This window comes from Dendronephthya gigantea, unplaced genomic scaffold (genome assembly GCF_004324835.1).
Source record: "Dendronephthya gigantea isolate DGI-Jeju-01 unplaced genomic scaffold, DenGig_1.0 000096F, whole genome shotgun sequence".
Lineage (NCBI taxonomy): Eukaryota > Metazoa > Cnidaria > Anthozoa > Malacalcyonacea > Nephtheidae > Dendronephthya > Dendronephthya gigantea.
This window is the reverse complement of record NW_021163106.1, coordinates 109,582-120,936: the sequence shown is the minus strand read 5'-3', so window position 1 is coordinate 120,936 and position 11,355 is coordinate 109,582. Positions and strand designations below refer to the sequence as shown.

General features: G+C 35.4%; 1 protein-coding gene across 1 annotated transcript; it reads right to left on the bottom strand.

Moving 5' to 3' along the window:
• Window positions 1-5,166: 5,166 nt before the first annotated feature.
• On the bottom strand, window positions 5,167-10,039 carry LOC114533969. The gene is made up of 2 exons (XM_028555607.1): window positions 5,288-10,039; window positions 5,167-5,220 (listed from the first exon to the last, which is right to left on the bottom strand). Exons 1-2 carry the CDS (start codon window positions 10,037-10,039, stop codon window positions 5,167-5,169), a joined length of 4,806 nt encoding a protein of 1,601 aa, XP_028411408.1.
• Between the last annotated feature and the right edge of the window lie 1,316 nt (window positions 10,040-11,355).

Here is an 11,355-nt window from a genome sequence, read left to right as displayed (position 1 = left end):
TAGCTGTTAAAAACATCAAAAATATTTTAACTGAACGTCTTCAAGTATTGAGTTTGATTATTTGCGCATTAAGGCGGATTTCCACTTACAGCGAAATCGTTCGCTAGCGAAATATTTGCATATTTTCTTTTCAATTGAGAACAGTCAAGTCAAACTAATTTACTTATGCTGTTAAAATTCAAAAGAAAATATGCAAATATTTCGCCAGCAAACGATTTCGCTGTAAGTGAAAATCCACCTTTATTTAGAAATACATGTATGCAAAATCTCCTGGTTTAAAGGAATTATTTAGCAACAAGACGCCTGCTCAAGGCGTTCACTCCGCCTGCAGGTGAGGAAAGAATGTGACAAAAGGTCACAAAATGAGGTGATGGGCCGTTGGAATGGTTACATGATGTAACTGTTCAATTTTGGTTTGCTTTTGAAGCATGGCTTCGAATGTTTATTTGTAATCAATATTACAAAATTGGTTTTTGAGGTTCCGTGTTACTTTTAAAAGTTGGAATTGGCTAGTTACAGTAAATATGTTTGTTTCATTGTTTCATATAATTACGCATTTATGCTCGGTAATTTACGAACACTTATGACGTAACCGTATAACGTCACATATTTTCATATTTTTTGGTTGCAGACGAAAACAACTGCAATGCATAATAGTGCATATGTATAGATGTTTACCGTAATTAAGAAAGTTCCGCTCCCATGTGTACATTTGTTGGCTAGCCTTTATGTACTATTTACAAAACGAGAAGGAGTGCTTTATCACATGTAAAACACGACGCGAAGCCCAGTGTTTTAGATGTGATAAAATACTAACTACGAGTTTTGTAAATGGCTTAAGAAACGTCTCAGTTATATGATGGCACTGGCAAAATAATTTTCAAAAATAGATTTCTACATGCCAAGAAAGGGTGAAATTACCTTGTAAAATAATTCACCAAATCATATGAGAATGGAAGCCGACTAGTGCCATAGTGGCGTTATGGTTTGGTTTTGCAACGTATATGTTCATTAATTAACTTCACTCAATATAACATTTATTAACACATGATTGAAAGAGAGGACAACAGAACTTACAGAAGTTCCAAATTGAGTCCCATCAAAGCTATTTAGTAACATGCATAACATTTATATGTTTGCTGATCTAATTTAACTGTATCAGCGACGTTTCATATTAGTACAGCTACAGAACAAAACTGGAGAAGTTATCCATACACCAAATGGCAAATGGTTCTCCAGCGCTATGGTAACAATGACAATAACAATGACAATAATAATGACAAAAACAATGACAAAAACAATGACAATAACAACGGAGACTAGGCGCCTCTGGGAGTCGCGCCAACGGAGACCAGGCGCCTCTGGGAGTCGCGCCACTCAACAAGCAAGCGAGATCACTGATGAAAAGGTATAAAGCTTTAAATGGGAGAAAATCGCCTCCAAATTACCTCGATCCCGTGCAATGTGAAGAGATTTGCGTTAACGACCTTTGCAAGAACAGCACACAACGTCGTTTACGAACAACAGGTAATGTAAACAGTGACAATTACCCATACTATAAGTAAGAAAACAAGCAAAATACAGAACAACAAATTACAATACAAAAACACAAGACGGTTAAATACGATGACAAGGACATTCACGTGACACTGATCTGGTACATAACAAATTAACATCAAAAACAGAACATACTAACTTAGAATAATGTTCATAATTCATAAAGGTAGTTTTTGAATGTTCTCAAACAAGAGAATGCATTTGAGGCAGCTGAACTGCAAACACAGTTTCACAATTGGATTGAAGTATGACGTCTGGTAGGTGGATGGATTGCAGCAGGGAGTTTTGAGTACGAGGTTTGGATTGTTGCGGTGACAAGTTCGGTTGTGGGGAAGAAAAAAACATGTTTGTGGGCATTAAGGTTTGCCATACGTTAAAGGGCTTTGTAGAATAAAATCAGATCTCCGAACGGAGCTTTCGGCAATGATGTTTGGTAAATCGTTTTTACTCAGCCCTTTGTTGTTTATTTATGCTTCCCTGAGACACGCCGATGTAACACAAGACCAATTTGGAGCGAAACCATTAGTGACAACTCTTTGTGTTTTGCCAGGTAAATAGTCTTTGAACCATCCGTCCACAAACACCATATATATTGCTTGAGTTTTGCCAAGATTAAACAGTGGTCAACAGAGTCAAAGGCTTTTGCAAAATGTAAATACGCTACGTCAGTTAATAGTAGTCAAAGTTTTCTCCAATCTTGTGAACAGCCTGTAACATTTGTGTTATACCTCATCGGTTTTACAAGAACTTGTTGACTGAGGGAAATATATATATCTGATTACCTGACCGTAACGTTGTTTGCATCAAAACGTTCCACTCATTTCAGCGTTAATGGGCAACAGAGATATTGGCCAGTAATTTTTCGCTGGCCCTTTCAAGCCTTTCTTGTGAACTGGTTTCAAATTAACTGCTTTCCACTCAACGGCCAGTCGCCCAACACACAAGGATAAATTAAAAAATTCACAAAGACTTGGTGCAATACCACGACTATATTCTTTAGGAATGGGTGCTGATATTCCGTCCGGGTCACAGGCTTTTGTCGCATCTAGATTTCTAAGGTAATATTCAACTTCCTGCACACTCAATTGGGGTTCGCCAGTATTCGTAACATTTGAGATTTCTTCATGATTCGTCATCATTGATATCACCACTGGGGATTGGGGACTTTTGAGGATTGAATTGTTCATGGCCTAAAGTGAACACAATGTTTCACATAAATTATTCATAGGGTTTCCACTGTCCATAATGACAGGTTATTTGGTGGATAATACAAAGAGTAAAAAGACTAATTGGAATGCTGTACACTAAAAATACTTTGGCCAAAAAACACCTTATTAATTTGAACCCAAACCGTCCATTTGGCAGCTTTTCAAAATGAGTGGTCTTATTTATAGAAATCATAGTCTTAATATATTAATAAAAGTTTGTTTTTGCTAGTTTTCGGTCAGAACAATAGATTTTTTATGTTATACTGCACATAGAGATCTTACCAATTTAAAGCTAGCGAGAATCCAGCATCTCCTCCCCGATAGCTGTTGTGTTCTTCATTTCATGAACAACTTGTAGTTTTTCATTGTGGCTGGCGTCAACCTATAAAATATAAAAACTACGTTGATCACATGATGCAAAAACATCTAAGATAATGAAAAATAGGAAATGGAGCTTACCTTTATATTGTCAAAGGAATAAGGATCCACCAAATAATCGAGAATGAAAGCACGAGAGGTGTCATGAGAGGGAAGCAGGTGTTGCAGTATGAACTGCAACAAAGGTTTTCTTGCATCGGAAAGGCTGGCATTCATACAAACACTTGGCATTCAAAGATGTACATCAGTATACCCAAACATACATGCATTACTTACAAATACATATAGAAAATAAAACAATATTGCCAAAAAATTTACTATGTGCAGTACTGTAGCGAAGTGACAACAGCATCATGATCAGAGTAATAAACACTTACAACAGAATTGTTCAGTATTCTTAAAGAATTTGGTCTTACATACACATGATCTAGTAAGCTACCAGAAGAAACGAATGTGGGTTCGGTAACAACTTGAGTATAGTTTAGGGATTCCATTAATGTCGCTAGCGGTTGAGATTGAGTTTGATTAAGGTAGTTAATATTAAAGTCACCAAGGACCATGTCAATTCTGGAACTATTAAGGATATATTCTAATGTTTCCAAATGACGCGAGATATTGGAGGTGTTTTTTCTATATAATAAAAGGAAGGAACGCGACTCTTGTAGTTTAGTGTCAACCAGATTGAACTTAAGTGCATTAAGTGAATGAATGTATTCATAATCTTGTATTTCCAAACTACTTTTTATACAGATTGCCATGCTAGAGTATTTGTCTGCATGATCTTGACGATAAATTCTAAAAGGTTTTAAAGTGTTTGTAATTTCTATGTCAGAGTCATTAGGTAAAAGCTGTGTCTCAGTTAGTGCCAGTACATCAGAATTGAACAACTGAGAATGTGACCTGATATCTTTACTGTGCTTTCTCAAAGATCTGATGTTCAACAGTGATATTGTCAGAACTGAATTATTGCAGCAATCTTTTTCTATTGGTGCGTTTAAGCATGAACTGGAGTTTCGAAGTCTTTCGTATTCTTCATGTACTTTGGGATTTGCCTTGATATGTTTACTTTGTATTTCTCCGAGTATGTGTAAACCTTGTAAGGATGTTGCACGGCTTAACGCTACATAAATTTGTCCATAGTTGAAAGATCTTTGCTTCTTTAAGTCCAAACTGACAACAACATTTTCAAGAGTAAGTCCCTGCACTTTATGGACAGTACAAGCCCAAGAGAGTGCTATGGGAAATTGTATTCTCTGAATTTCAGGTGAAGATGCTTTACCTGGTCTAACTTTAATCTTTGCAAGAACAGGCTGAATTGGTACAACGTGATTTTCTCTAGCAAAAGGATTGGTACTTGTATTTATTGTTGTTTTTCCAGCTTTCTCGTCATCAAATTTTACATATACAACCGTTGGTACATTATTAATGTTAGCATCAATTTTTACTACAGTTCCCATTTGCCCATTGATAAGTCGATCTTGTATATTGATATTTGTAGTAAGCATTATTCTGGCGCCTTCTTAATTTGAATTTCGGCATCAAGACCACATGTTTCAGATCGTCCTCTTGATAAAACTTTATCATATCTTGTTTACTAACATTTGGTGGATACTGATCTTTTGCTTTAAGTACATATAGCGGTGTTTGAATGGCTTCCAGTTTCATTTGGTTGTGTTCATTAACAGGAGAATTTCAGCCCAAATATGAAGTGCATCTGATGGATAGTTGGGATCAGATGGCGAAACTCTTCTTGATTGAATAACTTTAATATCATCCTCAGTATGAGAAGCTGTTCTTACTCTATTGAGAAGCTCAGTAAATGCCTTATCGTTTTTTTGCCTCATGATTTCTGTAAGTTCGACCATTTTAAAAACCCTCCATGGATGACAGAGATTGTGTGCTTCAATTTTGTAATCATCAAAAACTGGTCTCTTTTTTATTGGAGGTAACTGATACAGATCACCTACAGATATAATACTAATTTGTGCAAATAACTTGGTAGATGAGCAACCAAAGATTTCCTTTAATCGTTGGTGAGTGTGTAACAAAGTTGTGTTTCCAACCATAGAAATTTCGTCTATAATTATAAGTTTTACGTCTTTTAAAGAGAGTCTATACTGTGTTTTTCTCTGGTCAGACATTGCCGAAAGGTTCTCACCTGTTTCTTTAGGAATAGCAAGTTCTGTATTTAAGGTTGTTCCATCAATATTTATAGCTGCAACACCTGTAGGTGCCATTAATAGAACCGTTGGTAATTCAGGGTTAAACGGAGGATGTCTAAACGTTTTAACTGCCGTATGGTATATTGTTTTAATCAAGTGACTTTTGCCAGCGCCACCACCTCCAGTAAGGAAGAGGTATATAGGTTTTATTTCAACAGGTTTTAAACTGTTCATGTTTTTTATTAGTTTTCTGCACCAAGACAGAACTATATCATATGCACACCTTTGTTCTGCATTCAAGGATCTAACTGATTGGCGCAGTTGATCATCGGAAATTTCTGATGGTTGATTGTGGTAAGTAATTGTAGCAGAAGACTGATTTGATTGTGTAAGGTGAAGATGATCAGGTCGTTGTTCATTAAATGACTCGTTAGGATTTGTATCATTTGGTAGTTCGTCTTGGAGATCTGAATTTTCCTGATCATTTATGGTATCATAGGAATGGATTGTTTTGTCAGGATTATTTCTCATTGCTTCTAGTGCATCAGTTATAGCATCAGCATCAGGTTCAAACAAAACTTTGTTTTTTTCCACAATAGCTTGAACGTCAGGTTCATAAAATTTGGATGTATATGTTTGATCGGAACTTAGGAGCTCTGTTTCGCTTCTCCAAGGAAAATACAGCATAAGCAAATGATGGAAATATAACTCTGGTTCTTTTCTTTTATTTGGTGTATGATATCTTATAATAGCTTGAACCTTCCTACACCTCATAGTTTCATTTCTGTTCATTAATTTAATTTTGGGTGGAAGAGATTGTTCTGTATCTTCCTTCGAGTGATGTGATTCAAGCAAGTCATCATTTAAAACATCAGGTTGAGAATCCTTCGTTTCAACATTCTCTGTCCTATAACCCTTATAATAGAATGCAGCAAATTGTGCTAAACGTAATCTATCAACAACAGGAATTCCTTTTGGTCTTAGGCTATAACGCTCAATTATGTTGGATTTGTAAATATCTGTGCTCTCGTCATCAAGTTCATCAAGCTCACTTGGAGTTTTAGACATACGGACTCTTTTCTCTGGTAAATCTGTACCGACAAAAACAGTCATTGGGAATATTTTTCTCAACCACAGTTCAGGCATACATCTATATACACATTCTTGTGAACTAACCTCTCTTGTAGAAAGAAAAGCAGCACCAATTTTTTTTAAACCGTCTCTGATGTTCATGTTAGATGATTTAGCTTCCTTTGCAGCGTTAAGTATAGCCTGAGAACATTCAGTTTCATCCTTTGTAAAATATGAGCATACATATGTTATGCATTTGTAATGATTAAAAACTGGTTGTAGGTCAACATTTGCCGCAAATCCCTTAATCCCAGCAACAAAATAATTGTTAATAAAACAACTATCTACTGGTCGTTTAAGATGTAAGTCGAAATCAGAATCTGGTGAAATCGAGAGAGCCCAATAATATTCACCTTCAGCTATACCAACTGAATCTAATATATCTTTTTCGGTAGCAGTTGCGATATAGTTTTCTTTTGATGATGGATTCAAGACTTCATCAATTTTGTTTTTGACTAATGTTAGGATTTCTTTTCGTCTATTAAGTATAGTGCACTTGGCTTCCTCATCCATATTCTCATCAAGAGGCTCAGCTATAATTGTTCGTTTGGTGAAGAACTGTCCAAAATTAAAACGACATTGAACGTTTTTGTACTTTCTGCAGGTTTTTGAATGGTTATGTTTTTGATACGTTTTGACTAACTCGTGCAACTCTAGTTCATCTTGTTTATTAGGAAGGTTAGCTTGCACATGTTCATCAATAAATGCTACATAGGCATCCTTGCTCTCAGAAGTAAGTTTTGGACAATCAGAAGTCCATACTAATGCATGTAAGTGGGGAGATCCTCTCATTTGAAACTCAATTCGAAGAGCATAGTAAGTTATTTTGCCTATTGGGTTACAATGACTAAGAAGGACTTCACTAAAAAATGTTTCTACTCGGTGTTGAAAGTGTTTTGCAACAACAACAGGATTAGCATTTAACATTTGACACCTTTCCACATACGATAAAGCTTCAACTTCTTCTTCAGTTATATCTTTTCCTTGTGTTCTAGCAACTATTTGAAACAACTCAGGCCATCTCAGGTCAGCACATGATAACGTCATAAACCATGTTGGGATACCAAGTTGTTTTACCATAGCGACTACTTCATACATAAACTTTTGCCAGTAGGGTGGTGTACCAGGAATTTGCCTCAAAAATAAGTATGCTTGATCTTGACAAACTAGGCTTTTCAATTTGTTAACATCTGACTTTATCTGGGATGCAGTCACAGGCTGGCCTTGGATCTTTTTTAAAGCAATGTTAATGCTATCAGCGACTTTCTTTTGTTCAGTTACAAATTGTGCAAAGAATAGATATTCTGAATTTGTAGCAAATCTCCCACTGTAATGCAGAAGACGCGCATTGAAGTACTTCACAGGAGATAATTTAATCTTTCTCTCTTCCATATACCCAAAGCGTCCTTTTGGAAATAATACCGGGAATGCAAGTTGTTCTGATTTCTTGTCGGTCATTATTGATACAGGGTGTCTATTTTCTCCAGGAGCAATATCATATATTACATTACCCAGTGAACCACTTTGTTGTATAGTAACAGGATAGTCTGGTAGTACTGACTGTAAACATGATTCATTTGTTGCTCGTCGATATTTATTTAGTGGATCATCATCTTCTTCCATATTGTCAGTTTCATTTGGTGGTAATATTACAGAAGACGTATCTGCTGATTCTGACGTTTCTGCTAAAGTATCATCTTGTTCTAAGTTTTGAAGATTTGCACTGATATTATTCATATCAGTTCTAATATTGTAATACAATGGGTTATTTTGTTTTAGCCAATTCAATGCATTTAGAACTTGTTGGGGACGAACTGCTTGAAAATATACATGACCTCTAAATTCAAGTTTGCGTTTAAGCTTGAGCATTATTATACCAGACATTTCAGGTGGCCGTGGTAAAACATTACATGTCTGATCACAGTCAACTGGTACATTACAAATTGCTCCCGAAACTTTTTTCTGTTGCCCTTTTGGCATTACAATTATCTTTTCAAACACAATTCTTTGCGCAATTAGAATTTGTTCCAGTTTTTCTAGAAGTGCAAGTTCTACTGGAATTTCATCAACAAACATATCATTGTAAACTGCCTGACAGGGAATTCGTCCCTTAATTATCTTTGAGTGACAAGTTATGCAAATATATTCTTTGCCGTCAAACGAAGTTACGATGGTGAATACAGAGTTTGGAACAGAATCGTATTTTTTCCTTTCTAACAATTTAACTGACTTTTTATACAACAGACGGTTACAAACTGAACACACATAATAAGGACCTTCCTTTATTCTCGTATGAAACATAGATATATAATAGTGCAAATCATGTTGTTTCTTTGCATTTTGAGGTGAATTCGTTTCATGATATCTACGTTTTGCGTTTGTTCTACATTTCTCACGATAAGCTTCTTTTTCAGTTGCACCCATTGATTGATAATTCATTGCTCGTTTTTCAAGTAAAATCTTTTTGTCGAAAGGATCCATAGACTTGTATCTATGTACATCATTCTCACAAAGAGACTGCTTTTTTACAGGGTTCATTTCCTTGTACTTAAGTTTTAGATTTTCAAGAAGTCCTTGCTTTTCGACAGGGTCCATTTCCTTGTATTTACGTGTCTTAGTCTCATTTAGTGCTTGCTTTTTTTTTGGGTCCATTTCCTTGTATTTACGCGTCTTAGTTTCATTTAGTGCTTGCTTTTCAATAGGGTCCATTTCCTTGTATTTACGTGTCTTAGTTTCATTTAGTGCTTGCTTTTCAATAGGATCCATTTCCTTGTATTTACGTGTCTTAGTTTCATTTAGTGCTTGTTTTTTTATAGGGTCCATTTCCTTGTATTTACGTGTCTTAGTTTCATTTAGTGCTTGTTTTTTTATAGGGTCCATTTCCTTGTATTTAAGTTCTAAACTATCTAGAAGAGCTTTCTTTTTGACAGGGCTCATAGAGCTATAATTCTTTTTCTTATTTTCACGTACTTTTTCCTTTTGTTTATTGGAAATATGTTTTCGTAGCACTCTTTGCTTTTCTGACTTTGTTAGTGGTTGTGGACTTGACAAAAATTGAAGAATATATTCAGTTTTCTGAAGGTCAGGTTCTTTGAGATTAAGATATTCGCATAACCCTTCAACAACACAACGGGAGTCGGAAAGTTCTTTCGAAAGATTTAGTTGAGGAATTTCATTTGGAACAAGTAAAACATACTTTGTTATCTGTCTGTGCTTCTTAACATGCATTTTTTTCTGAATTATACAAGCTAAATAATCGTCTCCCAAACAAATTAAAAATCCTATATTGCTATTGGTGTTTGCCAAGATTACTTTTTCCAAAGCTATCTTGCTGGATACAGAAGCATAACACAACGTTCCTTCAGGTCTAGCTGTATAAGTTATGTCAATTGTTGAACCACATATTTGTATGCTTTCAGGAAAATGAGTTGACGACAACAGATTTTCATTAAGGGCTACTTGGAACGATTCTATAGCATGTTCAACAATGGCGTTTCGCGTTTCATCATTCCAATAATTACGGGTCTTCACAGTAGAGAAACAAATAGCGTAAAGGAGGATATATTGACTTTGCATTTTTTTCAAATCACAGTTATCATTCATTGCGTCATCCAGAACTGTTAGTTTTGATGTTGAGCAACATAAATTAGTGTAGTGTTGGTTCATTAGTATTCACAATTTGTGAAAAGTCATCGCTTGTATCATTTACAATTTTCACACCTTTTATTTCAAATAAAGCACCTGGCCTGTAAATAACTTTAAAATACTCTGTCAAATTTCTAATGGAGTCAAATTCTAATAGGACGCATGTCCCGTGTGGATGAGGCATACCAAAAGAATCTCTAGCATGGGAATCGAATACCTTTAGTAAAGCATTGGGATCAATAAAGATAGATACAGTGTTGTACTCGATAGTTAAAAGAAATGAACTGAATGTTTCTCGCTGTAATTGTTCTAAAGCAGAATCTAGAGGCATGACAAATGGGACACTTTCAGCCATGATAGGTGAATGAAGGTTACCAGAATAACTTTGACTCAACTCAAGTGAGTGATCAGTATCTTCAACAGTTACCATTGTAGGCAGTTCTTCAAGTAGTAAGTACGTTTGTCTTGATAATCTTGACAGTGAAGAATATAACTGATTACCGAGATTCATAATGTTAACTAAGTCTGTCGAATCACATATTGAATTGTTGCGATTCAAGTATATCAGAGAGCATAAACTCATAGCTACACACTGACGGCCAGCATTTTGACCAAATATTTCAACATTACCTTGACTATAAGGAGCATAAATAGTTCTTTCAGGGTTATTAAAATTAGGACCAGGATTTACTTCAATGTCGCCACAAAGGGTGAGCTTGCAAAAATTCACTCGGTAACTGTGGTTCAAATCCTTATGTATACCGGTAATAGGCTTTTGTGTTTTACCAAAATTGAATATGTTGTAATTTTGCTGTCTATTTTTCTTAACTTTTTTGTAGTGCCTTGGTCGAGGTTTTGTTATTTCTGAATTCTTACAATGTATTAGTTTTGTTTTAATGTATTGATAGAAACAATTGTTACTTGAAACTCTCTGACGTTCATGACTGAATGCTTTTGTGTAGCAATGAATATGGGATGATGCAGGTATAGTTCTCTTTATTACTTTTCGAATAGCTTTCCTCAACTTTCTACTCTTTGTGAATAGGCGGCAGAGTCTCTTAACTGGAATTCTACTTGGTTCTCGTTCACGACGACCTACCCTTTTAGCATTTTTATCAGAAATAAATTTCACATAACGAGATCTAAAACAATGTAATTGAATCGGTGTAACACTATTGGTACAGGTTTGAAAACTTTTAGTATCATGTACACTTTTGCTTTTTTTACTGTTGGATGTCGTACTGTTGTCATTCATACTTTTGGGATTTTTTGTT

Excerpts from the sequence above, each read along its gene's own strand:
- LOC114533969 (XM_028555607.1), bottom strand. The coding sequence starts at position 10,039 with ATGAATGATAACTGTGATTTGAAAAAAATGCAAAGTCAATATATCCTC. Across the intron at positions 5,221-5,287 it reads AAACAGGTGAGAACCTTTCG|ACGAAATTTCTATGGTTGGA; the intron begins GCAATGTCTGAC and ends TTATAATTATAG.